The following is a 17,411-nucleotide window of genomic DNA, read 5'->3' as shown; positions in this document are numbered from 1 at the left end:
GTGCCACCATCAGCCCAGTTCACATTTCTTTTTCTTTGCACTTGTTTTGCAGATTCCCATCTCCTCTCAAACTGTTCTCACGCCTTCTGGTTTTCCTTCACTTTCATAAAACCAAGAGCGAAACAAGAGACAGTCAATAAGGGCTTACAAGTTTCGAAGCATTTTGTTCACTGCGGCCAGATACATCGGTGTGGGAGTAGATTCCATTAGACAAGTTCAGACTGGGAGGAGAAATGGCAGGCTTAAAGATGTTCACTGGATCACCAGCTTTCTTAAACCCTAGGGAGGTTCTCCAGAGGGTGACCCCGTTTTTCTCTCCAAAGTTTTTACTGGGCGTCTGAGAGGACAGTTCAGGAAACTATAAAGAAGCCGTAACAGCTTGAGTGCCGCCTCCTCAGGTATTAACATCAACAACTCAACAGTAAAATTCATTAAGTCATCTCCCTCCTCCCACAAGCACAGATCCAAAGCTAGGAGACAGAAGCGGCTAGTGCCTTCCTTGATGGCCCAGCCTGCTCTTCCTTATTACAGCCTGGGTTTCACAAGGAAATTGACGCCCCCATCTCTGGAAGAGGCACCAGTAGCCGAGAGCACCTCCATTTTCTCTTCACTGCCAAGTAGGTGAAGACTGAAGCAAAATGAGGCAAAGGCTGCAGCCGGCTGTGCCAGAGGCGAACTGGTCTGCCTGGGTATTCAGTGAAATCAAGGATTGGGGCAGGGGGTGTTTATGAGCCAACTTGGAGCTGCTGACGGAATTAAAAAAAAAAAGAAAAAAGAAAAAAAAGAGGGAACTGGGAGGAGTGAGGGACTATGCTATTGGATTTGGGGAGTGCTTGGTTCATGGGGGAGGTGCCCTTGAGGAGGATCAGTCAGAGAGGAGGATGCTGATGGGGCACAGGGGCGGGACAGAGACGACTCTTGGCTAAGATTGGATAACTGCTGAGGGCGGGAGCTGGCCTTGCACAGCCTGGGTCCCCAGCTTGGTAATTGGCGATATATACGGCCAGCCGCGGCCACCGCAGCGCGAGCGGGCTGGCCAGCAGCGCACGTATCCGGCTCTGGGGCCCTTTCTCCTACGCACACAAGTCCTTTCTGTCCTGCCTTTCTTCGTCTGGTCCTGAAATCCACTCCATCTTCGGCTCCCTTGGCTCTCGCCCAGCCCTCATCCCAAGCTCCGAACCTCGTCCTCTGCAGAAGCGAAATGGCCATATCCTTAAATTTCTCACGTGGTTTCAAAGCGGAGCTGATCCAACCCTATAACTTCGAGATGTCGCGGGACTTAAGGCCCTTTTTGGAGGAGTACTGGTGAGACCTGGTGAGGGGGAAGGACCAACTGCTTTGAGGGGAGTGGAGACGGGGAGTGAAAGCTTGTAAGGTTTCCAACGCTGCCGGGGTAGTGCCTCCAACCGCCCCCACTCCCGTCCCGCCCCGTCCTTCAAGGCACATTTCAAAGAGATTAGAGCTGGAAGAAAGGATCCAGAAGGGAGAACATGGGGAGAGGGGTGTGGGAAGAGACCAAAACAAAGGGGAAAAATGTTAACTACAGCTGAGGAATGAGATTGACCAGAATGAAGCGCTGTTAGGTGATCTCAGAGAGAGAGGACCCACCTGTGCAGGTGCCTGGGGTCAGTCTTTCCTACACAATTATGTTTTCCCAATGTCCCATCTTCGCTGCCCTGAAGTTGGGAACCCTTTGCTTTCCCAAAGCTCTCTGTCTTGTCCCTAAAGCACCCCAGACATGGTCTGTGGGCTGACTTTGTTGTTAATCAACTCGCCCTGAGCCCAACAGGCAGAAGATGTTGCTACACTCTCCTTACATCACAGCCTGGATGGTACAGTTATTGGCTGCGGGCAGACCGGCTGACAAAACTGTCGTCTGCCCCCAACTTCACTGAGAAAGTAATCCTTGCAGAGACCTTGCATATGGCTCCTGCCCTGTGCTAGGTACTTTAGGTGTGTGAATACTGCTAAAGTATCACCCTCCCACCCCCCCACCCCCCCGCTTCCCCACACAAATAAGGAAGCCAAAATGTCACACGGGTGGACCTCCAGTCTACATGAGTCCCTTGGGGAGATGAGTGGGCTTTCCACTAAGCAGTGTCCACCTGTGAATCCCTCCCCTCTGCTTTCTGCCCTCCAGGGGAAGTTCGTTCCTCATAGTTCTCATCTATCTGTTGCTCATCATTGTGGGCCAGAACTACATGAGAGCACGGAAGGGCTTCCGCTTGCAGGGGGCTCTCATCCTCTGGTCCTCCTGTCTGGCAATATTCAGGTAAGGTTCTCCTCCACCTATTCCCTGCCTGTTCTTTAGTCCTGACACCTTGTTTTATCTTAACCTAAGGCTCTCTAAAGTCCTCAGCTGCATTGACTTTTCCATATTACCTTGTGTTTCTTTTTTCTTGGGCTCGATGGCAGTCTCTGTTCTGTCCTACATCTATTTATTTATTTATTTATTTATTTATTTATTTAGGTTTTTTTTTTTTTTTTTTTCCCCCGAGACAGGGTTTCTCTGTGTAGCCTTGCGCCTTTCCTGGAACTCAATTGGTAGCCCAGGCTGGCCTCGAACTTACAGAGATCCGCCTGGCTCTGCCTCCCGAGTGCTGGGATTAAAGGCGTACGCCACCACCGCCCGGCTATTTAGGTTTTTTGAGACAGGGTTTCATTGTATAATAGCCTTGTCTATCCTAGAACTAGCTCTGTAGATCAGACTGGCCTTGAACTCACATCAACCCACTTGCCTCTGCCTCCCGAGTGCTGGGATTAAAGGCATGTGCCACTACCACCTGGCCTATACCTTTTAAAAATGCTTTTTTTTTGGGGGGGGGAGTTTAAGACAGGATTTCTCTGTGTAGTTTTGGTGCCTGTCCTGGATCTTGCTCTGTAGACCAGGCTGGCCTCGAACTCACAGAGATCCACCTGGCTCTGCCTCCTGAATGCTGGGATTAAAGGCATATGCCACTACTGCCTGGCCTAAAAATGCTTACTTTTAAAGACAGCTTCTCAAGCTGTATCCCAGACTGCTCTAATTGCCTCTAATTGCCACCACGGAACCCAGGCTGGCCTCAAACTCACTGTGATCTTCTTGCCTCAGCCTCCTGAATTCTGGGAATACAGATGCTAGGCTCTACTCCATTCCTCTTGTACTCATGAAATCGATACATCAACAAATTTCTCTAGTCTTAAAAGTCTTGGTCCCTAAATTCCTCATCACAGACTATCAACCACTTCCCCAGCCCTCCTGCTCATGTTCTTCCCTATGTTGCCACTCATATCTTCTGACTCCCCCCCCCCTCTCAAGAACCCCATTCTTAACTTTTAGTTTCACCCCTCCTCCACACTGATTGGCCTTTTCTCAACCCTTATCTCCTGGAGAATACTTGTTAGATCTATCAGATTGGCCCCAGGATCTCAAAAGCTGGAACCACCCCCTTGGAAGGGTAAGGAGGTAATAGAGCTTAGAGAGCTGGTCAGATGAGAATGAGGTGGGGGTGGGTTCCTGCAGGGGGAACGGGCCCTTATACCTTTGTGCTCTGTCTGACTTCAGTATCCTGGGTACAGTGAGGATGTGGAAGTATATGGGAATACTGCTATTCACACGGGGCTTCAAGCAAACTGTCTGCTTCACCAGCTACACTGATGATACCATAGTCAAATTCTGGTCCTGTCTCTTTGTTCTCAGCAAGATTGTTGAACTCGGTGAGTGTAGAGGCTTTGTCTCTGGTGCCCAGTGACTTGTACCCTCCTCAGAGCCCTCCCCTTACCCATCATATGGAGTCCCTTCCCTACCCCTAAGTCCTAACAACGCATTTCTCCCTCTTCCCCACCCTGAGAATTCCTGCTGCGTTCCCACACCCAGGGTAGTGGGTGGTCCTAGCACTGGGTGGTATGCCAGCTGTGACTCCTCATCTCTCAGGAGATACGGCCTTCATCATCCTGCGTAAGCGTCCCCTCATCTTTGTTCACTGGTACCACCACAGCACAGTGCTACTGTACACAAGCTTTGGCTACAAGGACAGAGTGCCTTCAGGTGGCTGGTTCATGACCATGAACTTGGGTGTACATTCCATCATGTATACCTACTACACTCTGAAGGCTGCCAAAGTGAAACAACCCAGCATGCTTCCCATGGTCATCACCAGCTTGCAGATCCTGCAGATGGTGATGGGAGCCATCTTTGGCATCCTGAATTACATCTGGAGGCAGGAAAAAGGATGCTACACAACAATGGAACACTTCTTCTGGTCCTTTATGTTGTATGGGACCTATTTCATCCTATTTGCTCACTTCTTCCACAAAGCCTACCTCAGGCCCAAGAGCAAAGTTAAGTCCAAGAGCCAATGAGAGCCGGAAAGAAAGATGGAGCCTCAGGCTTTCCTCCATGGCACTAAGGGTTAGGTGTGAGAGAATGATTAGGGTCCCTTCCTTGTATGTTTTCCCCCATGGGACATATACCCCCGAGTGGCAGAAAGCTATGACAACCAAGAAATGTCATCCTTGGAATAGGGTGTGCTTTGATCTTTCTGCCTTGAATGTGAAGGCCAACCAAACCCTAGGAAGGGGATGGATAGGACTGAGGTCCTTAAAATTGAGTTATTTATATTTATATTTAGAAATCTTTCTCTTCTTGCTCTATTTTTTAAATTAAAGAGGTCAACATCATTTTGAGAGTTTGCTGACTTGGAGGGGGAAAGTGGATTCTGTGAAGGCTGCTGACAGTGATCTGCAGGTGGGAAGCCTGAGGGTGTGTGGGAAGACAGAGGCACACACAAACACTCAAGAAGAATCCTAGGCCTGGTAGGCGCTGAATAAATGTCTGTTACAGACTAGAATTTTATTGCTGTGAGAGGTCCAAGCCTCTGAAAGGAACAGTAAGAAACAAGTGCTAAAATCATAGGCTTCCTAAATTGCAAAATAGATCCCTGAAAGTTAAGCATTAGGGACCAGACCTGCCAGCTGTCCTCCCTGAGACCACGAGGTGGCGTCGCAGCACCAGCATAGGACGATCTCTGTCAACTAGCTGGTCACACCAAGCTTCACTTTCCTTGACTCCAGGAATCCCTGCTTCCCCATCCTGGAGGAAAGGAGTGAGACTGAAGCCTTGCAAGCCCGGAGGCTCACTCCGTTCCCGTACATCCAGCTGTCCGTTTGGACAATGGGAAGGATGAGAGGAAGAAGGCCTCAAGCGCGAGTCTGAATCATCAGGCCTTTGACAGTCCGCGCACGTTTATTTCAGTGATCTTTGAAAACGGGATAGGGGAAGTCTGGAGAAGGCGGGATGGGCCAAGGGTGAATTGGCCCTGGGGGAGCTGGTCCCTATTCCTGGCCTTAGTCCCAGGGGCGCGCTCTCCGTTTAGGGGCCAGACCACCCCTCGGGGCGGTGAGGGGAAAGGCCTCCTTCGGAGCCTGCCGCCCCTCCCCGGGTGCCCAAGCACCCCTTTCAGACCTTGGGACGAGGGCAAGCCAGTCTAGGCGACCCTTGTCCGGGGAGGCTGTGAATTACTGCCCTGCCCTCGGGGATGATCCACAGACCTGCGGCTCACACTGGCCGTTCCACGGCGTACTGGCAAGGGCTGAGGTTGGCGGCCGGAGGCGGCCCGGGCACGGCGGGGTAGCTGAAAGAGGCGTGCTGTTTGGCTTTGAGCCGCAGGCTAGCCAGGCTCGAGTTACACGGGTCCCGGTATACATAGGGGGAGGAGGCGGCTGCCGCGGCGGCTGCGGCTGCTGAGGCGTAAGGGCAGGACACTGCCCCGGAGGACACGGCGGCTGGACCCAGCCCGGGGGGTGCCCCGCCCAGGCCCTGCAAGGCTCCGGGACCCGGTACGGTGCCCGGAGCAGCGGCGGCCGTGGGCACCATGGAGGCGGCGATGGAGCTGGGTGGCGAGAATACAGGCTGCGAAGCCAGAGGCCCCACGTTGACCGAGTTGAAGGCGAACGGGAAAGTCTTGGCGGCGAGCGGCGGGGCGAGCGCTTTGGGCGGCCAGTTGCCATACGAGTAGCCGGGGTACACCTCCTCGTAGGGCGGCACCAGGCCCCCGAGCGGGGCTGCGAAGCCACCCTTGCACAGCTCCGCCTGCTGGCTGCGCTCCCGCTTCCGCCACTTGGCGCGTCTGTTTTTGAACCACACCTGCGGGCATTGGAGAAAGGCTGTCAGGACACGGGGCGGCTGGGGAGTGGACCACCCAGAGTATGATCGAGCCCGGGCAGGGAAGATCGGAGGTGGATGCAAGCTAGAAGGGACGAGCGCACTGAGCCAGGGGGGCCGGGACGAGAAGCCAGCGACCCTCAGGGTCAGGGGGGAGCAGCTCGGGATCAAGACAAGGAGAAGGTGAGCCCTGGTCCTGGGCCGGGCGAGGAATCGCTTGATAGGGAGTGGCAGGCAAGGCTGCTGGAAGGTGGAGATCCCCGGGCGGGAACTGGAGCCGACGTGGGGCCCGCACCGCAGGAGCCACCAGCTACTTAGGCCCCCCCCCCCCCCCCGCGAGAGCGAGGAGCCTGCAGGTGAGGGCTGCGGATCAAGCGGAGCCATACCCGCACGCGGGCCTCGGTGAGGTTGGTCCACACCGCGATCTCTTCGCGCGTGCTCATGTCGGGGTAGCGATTCCGCTGGAAGGTGGCCTCCAGCTCCTGCAGTTGCTGGCTGGTGAAGTGCGTGCGCTGCCGCCGCTGCTTCTTCTTCAGAGAGCCGTCCTCGGGGGAACCCCCCGGCAGTGAGGCCGAGGCCTTCTCCGAGTCTGAGGGGCAGAAGGAAGCAGGTCATAGGGGGCTAGGGCCTGTGCGGATCCTCTTGGCTCTGGGACCTCAAGGAATTCCTCAACCCCTGGCTGGCTTCCACCCAGATTGCCACTCTGGATCCCACACGCCCATCAAGGCTAAACTGTTTTCTCCTCCACCCCCAGAAGGGGGCGCGCTCACCACTGTGCTCCTGGCCTTTGCACCCATGTTCCGGGAGAGGAGGGTGTGGAGTGCCTGCATCTGACAGAGACAGCGCAGGGCTCCGAGCCTCTGCCTCGCTGAGCAGCCCGAACTCCATGGAGGGTGGGCTCTAGAGGAAAGAGAGAAGACACAGATCAAGTTAGCAGAGGTTAAAAACCGGGGACTTAGGGCCACCCTGACGGGGTGGTGCATGCCTGTGATCCTAGTGCTCAAGAAGCAGAAGCAGGAAGATCGCCCATGCGTTTGAGCCTAGCCTACCCTACGTTGTGAGCACCAGGTCAGCCAAGAGCACATAGCAAGACCCTGCCTCAAACAAACAAAATAACAACAACAAAACCCTGGGGTTATCAGGCTCCTAATAGGGTCTCCCCCACAACATTCTTGCCTCTTTTCTCACCCACTGACATAAAGCTAGCCCGAACGGTGTACTCTAGAATAGCATGCGAAGAGATGGCTCAGGGGTTAAAAGCACTGGCTGCTCTTCCAGAGGACACCACTTCGATTCCCAGCACCCACATGGCTAGCAGCTCACAGCTATTTATAATTCACTTCCAGTGGATCCAAACCCTTCCGTCTCCCCCAGGGACTAGGCACTTGGGTGCACAGACATACATGCAAGGAAGACACCCATACACTGAAAAGAAATCCTTTTAAAAAATAGAGAGGAGCCGGGTGGTGGTGGTGCACGCCTTTAATCCCAGCACTCGGGAGGCAGAGCCAGGCGGATCTCTGTGAGTTTGAGGCCAGCCTGGTCTACAGAGTGAGTTCCAGGAAAGGCGCAAAGCTACACAGAGAAACCCTGTCTCGAAAAACAAAAACAAACACAAACAAACAAACAAATAGAGCTGAGAAAGAGAAGCCCAATGAGGAGAGGGTGTGCTCTGAGAGGTTTTATGCACACATGTGTACTACAGATTCGTTAACGTTGGACCCATGTCTAGTGTCATAGCCGTTCCATTTTATTTGTTTGAGGCAGGATCTCATGTAGCTCAGGCTGGATGTAATCTGTGATCATCCTCCCTCTCTACCTTGGAATGCTGAAATTACAGGCCTGTGTTACCATGCCTAGCTAGATTTCAGTTTTATTCATTTAATTTTTTTTGGGGGGGGGTTCAAGACAGGGTTTTCCTGTATAGCCCTGGCTGTCCTGAAACTCCCTCTATAGTCTAGGCTGGCCTTGAACTTTGGAGATCTGCCTACCTGTGCCTCCTGAGTGCTTGATTTAAGACATGTACCACCACCACCCGCTTTACAGTTTTTTTTTTCTTTTTTACTTTTTAAAAAAATTTTTTTAAAATGTGATATTTGTTTAGAAGCAGGTGTGGTAATGTAGATCTATGATTTTAGCCCCCAGAAGGTAGAGGCTCTGGACTTTAAGACCAACCTTGGCTACATGAGACCCTGTCTCAAAAAACAAGGGGTGATTCAGTTGGTAAACTGCCTGTCATGCAAGGATGAGGACCTACGTTTGATTTTTTTTTTTTTAGCACCCACATAACATCACCCTGTAACCCCAGCCCCGCCCGGGGAGATAGAAACAAGAGGACCCAGCAGTCTACTTGCCAGGCAGTCAGGTTGACTCGGCCAGCTCTGAGTTCAAGGATAGACTCAACGAGAAGCAGAATGACGGGGGAAGAGACAGATGCTGATCTCTGCCTCCACACATATGTGCATGTGCACCTTCATACACACAAACATGTACACAAAGAATATCTCTTTAGATTTCCAGTAGAGCATCTCTATTCCAAAAGCTCTGAAATTGCAGGCCAAGGAAATAGTTCACTAATTGAGAGCATTGGTTGCTTGTTCTTCTAGAGGTCCCGAGTTCAATTCCCAGCAACCCACATGGTGGCTCACAACCATCTATAACTGTAGTCCCATGGGATCGGATGCCCTCTCCTGGTGTACAGGTACACATGCAGATAAAATATCCAATTACATAAAATAAAATAAAATAAAATAATTAAGAAATAAACCTGAGAGCCGGGTGGTGGTGCACGGCTTTAGTGCCAGCACTCAGGAGGCAGAGGCAGGCAGATCTCTGTGAGTTTGAGGCCAGCCTGGTCTATGGAGCCAGTTCCAGGACAAGTTCCAAAGCTACACAAAGAAACTCTATCTCAAAAAAATAAAAAAATAAAACAATAACAACAACAACAAACCCAATAAAACAAAACAAAACCAAAAAAACAAGCCCAAACTCTGAAACTGGAAATACACCCCCAAACTTGGAATTCAGAAAATTCCAGGTCTCAGACACTGACACTAAGATCAAGGGTGATCAACCTGGCTCACCCAGTTCATAGGTGGAACCTAGGAACCAAAGTGACTCAACTAAGCCACTGAGCTTATAAATTGTAGGAGGACCTGAACTAGATCTGTCGGCTCCGAAAGAGGCTTTTCAAATTGTGTTCCGTGGAGCTCCCTGCAGGCCACGGCACTCTAGCTTGGGTTGGCTTCAGCAATAGGGCAGTTCTGCTTGTTTGGGTTACTAATACTTCTGCAAGGATTTTGTTTGAATAAATGGTTCCATGTCAAAACAAAGTTTGGAAAACACAGGGTGGGGATGGAGAGATGGCTTAGTGGCTTAAAGCATCTGTTCTCGCAGAGGATCTGGGTTCGATTCCCAGCACCCATGTGGTAGCTCACCACCATCCGTAACTCCAGTTCCAGGGGATCCGGTACCCTTGTCCTGTCTCCATGCATGTAAGACAGTCACACGAAGTAAAAATAATAAATAAAAATCTAAAAGTTAAAAGAAAATCACAGGGCACTTAGGCCCCTTCTGTTCCTCTGCTTGTCTAAAACAGCTCACCTCATTGTAGTCATCCCTCCATCTCATGCCTGGCCTCTCTCACACCATTCCAGACAGTAAGTATAGATTCCTTTAGACTCATCCCCCAAAACACCACACACACACACACACACACACACACACACACACACACACACACACGCTTATACTTCCTGCTAGTATTCCTTGTCAAGGAGCCTGCGTGGGTCCCTATGGAGGGTTCCCTTGCAGGGTCCTCCTTCTGGTCAGCTCTCCCAAGACCTCTTATGGGAGGAGAGAAAAGGGACAGTACTGGCCCTCTTGACTCCTGGAGCCTCTTGGGCAGAAGGACAGAAACTAGAATAGAAGGAGAGAGCTAGGTGTGTGTCTGTGGGTGGGTGGGGGTGTCTCTGTCTCTAACACCTCCCCATCATCAGGGATGATGTAGTGCAGGCGACATGGGGAGGCATTAATGTGGTGGATTAGCCCAGATTGAGATGAGCATCACTTGTCTGGTCTGAATTTATTAAGAGCCTTTCTCAAGGGGGTGCAGATGGACAATGGCCTGTGTTTGTACATGGTAATGTCCCCTTCAGGCAGCTGAGAGCACAGCTGTGCCCCACCTCAAGCCAGGTTGACAGTAGGACAGAGGTCAAAGCGGAGGGTGAAAACAATCCTTGCTCTTCTGCTGGCATAAGGGTTGTGATCTTGGACTTTTTGCTGGGGTTAGGGAGCTGAGCAAGACTACAGGGAGCCCAGCTAGGAAGGGAAGAAGTCAGGCCAGAGGTACAAGTGTGCTCCATTTACCTCCCTGTCCAGGTCTTAGGGTGGGAGCTGGAGGCCTGGAATTGGAGAATTTAGGCCTGACAGCTCTCCACTGCAATGGAGATGGCCTTGCGGGGACCTGTGACAGTCTGACCAGCACTTCTTCACAAATTTCTGGAAAGATGTGGGACGAGCTTAGAGCTGGAAATTGAGGTTCTCTGCAGCCTGCCCTTCTTTTAGATTCAAGACGACCTTGAAATTCAAACCATGCTGCTGACTTTTCCAGGAGCCACAGAAGCAGCGTAGAACTGGGCGAAAGGGACAGTGGGGTTTGCCTGCAGGAAAAGCTGTGTCTCTCTGTTGCCGTTCATCCTCCCAGTCTGTTTTGGCAGGCTCCTCGTTTTCCAAGCTTCCCTTCCCCTGGCATTCCATACCTGGGTCTTGATTTCATCCTCTATTTCAGTAGAAGGAGGCCAGGGAAGAGGCTAGCAGCCAGAGCAAAAGACAGGGCTGAGTTCAAGCTGTGTGTTCTCAGAGACAGGCAGACACATGTGCAGACACACACGGCCCCGACTTAGACACAATGAGCCCTTGGACTTGAAGCTGGAGGCACAAAAACACGCGCTCTCCCACATATGCTCTCCCACATCCAGGCAGGCAGACACACACCGTCACACAGTCTCCTCTCTCTCTGACAGGGACAGCTGCCTGGGCTGTTTTGGAGCTTGTCATTCCCCTCCCCCCCCTCCCCCTCCCTGGCCCCTCTGAACCTCAGCTCTCTCAGTCCCAGGAGTTCAGAACTCTGTGTGGGGGAGGAGGAGGCCGAGGGGACCAGGGAATAATGTTCTTCATTTAGTGGCTAATGGAGAGAGGCTGCTTGGCTGTGGAAGAAGAAGGCTTGAGGATGCTGGAGCTAGGGGTCAGGTAGGATGGTGATCTGTTATAGGCCAAAGGAATTAGGTTCGGAGTCAAAAGATGTCCTAGTTACCCCCAACTTACTAACTATATATTCTTGGCAAGGTATTTCATCATCTTTAAGAGGGAACTAATAATCCCTTCTCTGCCTGCCTTTTTTTTTTTTTTCTTTCCCCTTCAGATGGTGTATTGCTACATAGCACAGGTTAGTCTCAAACTTGTGATCTTCCTACCAGGTGCTAGGATTACAGGTGTGCTCATGACTTCCTTCATTATTAGATTTTCTATCTATCTATCTATCTATCTATCTATCTATCTAGTTTCTTGTTTTTGTTTTTTTTTTCTGAGACAGGGTTTTTCTGTCTGGCTTTGCACCTTTCCTGGATCTCGCTCTGTAGACCAGGCTGGCCTCGAACTCACAAAGATCCGCCTGGCTCTGTCTCCCAAGTGCTGGGATTAAAGGCGTGCACCATCACCACCACCACCGCCCGGCATATCTAGTTTTTGAGATAGAGTCTCAGTAGCTCAGGATAGCCTTGGGCTCACTTGTAGCCGAGGAGGACCTTGAACTTCTGGTCCTGTTGCTTCCACACTCTAAGTGCTGGGATTAAAGGTGTGTGCCACCACCACACATAGTTTATGTGATACTGGGAATCAAACCTAGGGCTTCATTCATCTTTAGCCAAGCACTCTACCAACTGACCTACATCCCTAGCTCCAAAGTATAGCCTGGGCTGCCTCCTGTCACATGACCCTCCTGTCTTATCCTTTTAGCATTTGCCTACTGGCAAGCACCACCACAACTGGCCAATACTGTTATAAGGTTCAAGTAACATATAACTTATATAAAAATAAAATTCAGAATATTTTTCTAGCTCTTTCTAGGAGCTCAGCACTAAATGAGCCACTGAGCTAGAATGGAGACTAAAAACTCACCCTTGCTTGGGTGGCTCGCCTCCCCAGACTCTGTGTCTCAAAGAAGAAGTCACCTTGTGAAAACTGGTGAGACACTGCACTTCAATGAGGGATGCAGCGCTCAGTCCTGAACTTAGAACGCACAGAATAAAGAACCAGTAAAACGGGCTAAGGGATGCAAGCAGCTAAGGGATGCAAGCAGGGAGCCCCAGTCATCAGGGGCTGGGGAAGACAGAAGGAAGCCTTGGGAGTCTGGACTGAGTTCCTGACTACAGTGAGGGGGGCTGGGAAGGACTCTGTGACATTGCAAAGAGGAGTGCACACAAAAGCCGGGCCGGGCTGTGAAGAGATGAAAGGGAGGGCACAGAACTCAGGCAGGCAGCCTTATGTCCGGGTGGGCCGCTCAGGCGAAGGCTGGGGGCGCCAACTTGTTATCTGAGTTGGAGACAGGCTGACTGAGGATTAAGCTCCCCCAAACTGCTAGAGGTCAGGAAGCTGGGGAGTTGGGCCATGGGCCAGGGACTTCATCTAATTCAGTGGATAGGGAGGGATACGCAGTAGTGTGGAAGCTGGTTGATGCTGGCAGGGCCAAACATAGCCAAAAGATAACTATGGTGATGAATCTAGCTCCGAGAGGGTTTGTCTGTCCACTCCTGCTCTTTTTGACACACTTTGCTGGAGATGCAAGGTCCAGACTTCACTGGCATCATGGTGGCTAGCCCAGATGTAGGAAAGACAGAAGTGCAGGTATGTTTTGATTCCAAAGTACAATCAGTCTGTAATGGACCAGCAACCACAAAATATTCAGGAGACATTAAGGCAAAGACAAGATCACAGGCCACTATGGTTCCCAAGGAACACAAGCTCATGGTAAGAGGGTAACTATCATGGAAACTACTTACAGTCCAAAAGCCAAAGGAGTAGAACAAGGGCACTGGGAGAACCCAAGATGAATTGAAATAACAACGCCTGAGCAGGAGGAACAGCCTGGAAGGAATGGGGGGAAATCCTCATCTTGCAGGGAGTAAATGAAGAGGGAGAGAAGCAGAGCAGGGGCTGTGGTCTGTGGCTCTGCTCAGCAAATAGTAAACTAGAAACAGGTGAAAACCAAGATCCTAAACTAGTATAGTGCCATCCCATAAGCCTAAGGCTGAAGTGAATCCCTGGAATGGACATAGCCTTCTATTCACTTGGGATACACAGCCCCCAGACTCTGGTCTGCTGAACTGCAGTGTGCAAAGGGGACAGATGCCTCTTTGCTCATAGGAGGAAACTCAGTACCTCAGGTGGGGGCTGGAGTGATCTGATGTGCTGAAGTTATCAAAGGGATGAATCGGAGATCGGAAAAGCAATCATGCATGCTTCTCAGGGTCCATCCCTTGCTTCCTTCTTTTATCAAGCATTGTATGTGTACTAAGTGGGGTCCTCAAGGACTGCAGTCCACAAACTTTAGCTTGCTTACAGTCTAGGAATACAAACAGAACATATGATAGGAGAACAGAGCCCATGGATCTAACCCTTAGGTCGTGGGAGATCAGATATGAGGACCCATATAAAGAGGTATCAAGTGTTGGAGCTCAGAGAATGTAGGTACTTGGCTGATATGGTAGTTGTGAAGAAAGAAAAGGGGCAAGGCCTTCCAAATAACCCGGAACTGTTGGGAGTGTTTAAAGGGTAACACAGAGCCGCATTTGATCAAAGGCTTAATGTGGGACATGAGGGGCAAGCAGAAGAAAGGGCTTAGACTGAGGAGGTCCATGATGAGAGACAAGTGCTGGGTCAAATTTAATACAGTCAAGGCTAGAGTGTTCTCGGCTAGGCTTTTTTGTGGAAAAAAAAAAAATCCTAAATTGAGGGTGTGGTCACATATGCTTGTAATCCCAGCCCTCAGAAGGCTGAGGCAGGAAGATCTAGAGCTCAAATTCAGCGTGGGCTACGTAAGGAGGCCACGTAGGAAAATAGAGGCAGGATGTGAAATGGTAGCAACTAATATGAAATTTCTCTGAGATCTCTAGCTTGATTTTATGTGATTTTCTTGTGCTCAGGATTGAACCAGGCCCCTTGTACATGCAAAGCACACACTCTTCCACCTCCAAACTACCGGAGGCACATCCCTGGTCCCTCTAGCTTAATTAAGACTCCAGATTGGGCCGGGCGGTGGTGGCGCACGCCTTTAATCCCAGCACTCGGGAGGCAGAGCCAGGCGGATCTCTGTGAGTTTGAGGACAGCCTGGTCTACAGAGCAAGTTCCAGGAAAGGCGCAAAGCTACACAGAGAAACCCTGTCTCGAAAAACCAAAAAAAAAAAAAAAAAAAAAAAAAAAAAAAAAAAAAAAAAAAAAAGACTCCAGATTGATTTTTGCACCCTACTTCATAAAGCATAGGCAATATTTACAGCCCCAGCCTTCAGGTGACATCATCACATAGGGACGGCAGGCTGCAGGGAAGGCAGGCTACAGGGTGTCACTCTCCTCCACCTGTGCTGCCCGCCAGGAAGCATTGTGGCACACTGTGGGGCTAGTTTAAGGCTTGTCGGTAGCAAGTGACATACAAAAGTAGCATCTTTGTGATGTTTCTTTGCAGTGGGGACTAGAATGCATCGGGCTGGGGAGAGATAGGAAAAGAGAAACGGACATTTATAAGGAAGGTTGAGACCATCCCTGGCAACAGCAGTGAGGCTGGGGCAGGAAGTTTCCAGTTCAAGGCCAGCCTGGGCTACATGAGGAGACCCTGTTACAAACAAACAAAAAAATTAAAGATGGTCTTGAAGAAGGAAGATGGGGAAGGAAAGGTGGAGAGAGGCTTGCAAATCATTTCCATCTCTTTCCATAGCTCTCTTTTCACGTCCATCTTCTTCTACTTTTCCTCCCTGTCACTCTTAAAGGTCATTGTCAGTGACTGTGCACGCTGTAGGCCCTCTAAAGCTCAGGACCTAATAGATCCTTTGGGCTAGCTGTCATCTCTCTCTCCCATACTGTAGCAAGTGTCAGTTAAAATGAATGGGGAAGAAAAGATCTGACTGTTCCCATCCCTCACTCACTGTAGTCCAGCTTCAGCCCTTTCATCCTGCCCTCCCTTCCTGGACTTGGATCCTCGGCTCTCATTGACATTCTTGAGCAGCAGACAGGCAGAGTTCAGATCAGGCTATTTGGTAGAGAGGTAAGACATAAGGGGAACTCCTCATGTTCCCAGAGAGGGACAGGGGTGATGGCTGACACAAGAACTCCAGGGGAGATGTTCCCTCTGTCCTTAAGAACCTGGCTGTGGCTGAACCAAGGCTATGATCGGGCTACTCCAAGGCAGAGGAAGGACCCCGCCTCCTGAAGAAAGATTCTATGGTCATGGAGATTGCCGTTTGAGAAGAATAATAGCAGTAAGGTTCCTTCCAGTGTCTCTCCGTTTACAAAGAGCTTTCCTCTGTACGTAATTGATATGTTTCATTTAACGCTCACAGGCCCCTGAGTAGCAGGAATGTCCATCCCTGCTTATCTCCAAGAAGGCAGGAAACTGTCCTTGGTTGCACAGAGCCAGGAGGTTTGAACCGCGTTCTGCTTTTTTTCCTTGTCTCGCTCTCCACACTGCAACCACGAGCGGCTGACGAGCTCTGGTCCTCTGAAGCCCTCAAGATTCCACTTCTACTTCCCACCTACTGCTTCTCTGAAAATGAACTCTGGAAGTTAGCTGGCCACTGTACTAGAGCACATTTTCCTATTTATCCAAAGCTTGTGATTCTCCCTTCTAAAAGCCCCCACCCCCAACATCTCCAGTTTCAGGATTTCAGTAGGCAAATCCTCGGCTCATTTGGGTTTTTCATTGTGTTGTAGATTTTCATCCTGTTTCACCAAACTGTTGGTGGCTCTTTCCCAGCAGCCCTCCTGGTCCCCCATTTTGCCAACTATCCTCTCTCCCTCTCGCTCTTTCTCTTTCTTTGGAATCCAGAACTTTGGGTATGCTATGCAAATACTCTCCCACCAAGCTGTACTTCAGTTCCGTTCTCTGGCTTCTCTAGGCCCGTTACATCCTCCCTCCCTAAGAGTGACTGATCAGTCATGCTCTCAGCTGCATGGTTTCATGCAAAAGTGGAAGAAAGTTGTTCTGTTTTGTTTTGTTTTTCAATCATCTATGTTATAATGCTATCTAGTTTTCTTTTTTTGTCTTTTTGATGAAAGATAAACTTTGGGTTTTCAAAGAACCAACTCTAATGCCTTCTTTATTTCTTCCCTGACGTGGAGTCCTTCATTTCCTGCATAGTTTCACTGATTTTTTTTTTTTTTCAAAAGCAACGGGAACACCAGCCCCTAAAATGTGTATGAGGATGTGATGGGAGTAGTTGAGGCATGATTCTGTATTTATCAAGCAAAGCAAGGGACAAATAAAAGATGAGGACAAGATCGAGATCCAGGACAGCCAGAGCTGTTACACAGAGAAACCCTGTCTCAAAAAACAAAAACAAAACAAACAAACAAAAAAGGTGAGGACAAGGGCTTAGCCAGTACCTAAGTAAACTTCAGGACTGAGGAGTGGAGGCAGGAGTGTGAGAAGTCAGAATTACATTTTACTTATGGGTTGAGAATGAGGAAAGTGGACTTTTTAAGATTACTCATTGTTAAACAGTGCTTTGCACTTGTCCTCCTGAAAACTCACTCCCCAGCTGAGTTGTCTTGTATAGATTCGGGGTTCCCGTCTCCTCAGTTGGGCTCTAGTCAGAGTTGGAGGTCAGGGAAGGTGGTCATTTTATTGGCCCAGAGGAGTCAAGGCTCTCCCTCGGTCAGAAAGAAGCAAACGGGGCAATTGAGCCCTTTCCTGGATGGTACAGGCATCATGTGGGACGACAGAGTGGGTTTCATCTGCCTCCTTTTCCCTCTCTCCTTCTCTCAGGAAGGCAGGATTTGCTTTATGAAAGGGCTACAATTTTCTTGTCTGGTAGGTTTTTGTCGGTCAAGGAGCCTTGAGTGGGCTAACAACCAGACTAGGACTGTGAGGGCATCTGGTCTTCTCTACTGGAAGTAGGGATGGGGTGGGGGGAAGGGTTAACAGTTGGCTCTGAGTTTGTGAGGGAACTGTCAGGGGCTTGTGGGTGGAAGGGTGTTCACTGACCTGCTGCTGATGCACCT

General features: G+C 50.3%; 2 protein-coding genes across 2 annotated transcripts; one reads left to right on the top strand and one right to left on the bottom strand.

Annotated features, from left to right (window-relative positions):
* Positions 1 to 1,020: 1,020 nt before the first annotated feature.
* Elovl3 (ELOVL fatty acid elongase 3) lies at positions 1,021 to 4,477 on the top strand. The gene is made up of 4 exons (XM_059246248.1): positions 1,021 to 1,305; positions 2,141 to 2,272; positions 3,545 to 3,696; positions 3,914 to 4,477. The coding sequence occupies exons 1-4, from the start codon at positions 1,202 to 1,204 to the stop codon at positions 4,339 to 4,341; spliced, it is 816 nt and encodes a 271-aa protein (XP_059102231.1). The 5' UTR covers positions 1,021 to 1,201; the 3' UTR covers positions 4,342 to 4,477.
* A 993-nt stretch (positions 4,478 to 5,470) lies between these two features.
* On the bottom strand, positions 5,471 to 7,030 carry Pitx3 (paired like homeodomain 3). The gene is made up of 3 exons (XM_059246235.1): positions 6,913 to 7,030; positions 6,529 to 6,731; positions 5,471 to 6,124 (listed from the first exon to the last, which is right to left on the bottom strand). Exons 1-3 carry the CDS (start codon positions 7,028 to 7,030, stop codon positions 5,537 to 5,539), a joined length of 909 nt encoding a protein of 302 aa, XP_059102218.1. The 3' UTR covers positions 5,471 to 5,536.
* Positions 7,031 to 17,411: the final 10,381 nt, after the last annotated feature.

Source organism: Peromyscus eremicus, chromosome 1 (assembly GCF_949786415.1).
Source record: "Peromyscus eremicus chromosome 1, PerEre_H2_v1, whole genome shotgun sequence".
In the NCBI taxonomy this organism is placed as follows: Eukaryota; Metazoa; Chordata; class Mammalia; order Rodentia; family Cricetidae; genus Peromyscus; species Peromyscus eremicus.
This window is presented reverse-complemented; position numbering and strand designations above follow the sequence as displayed.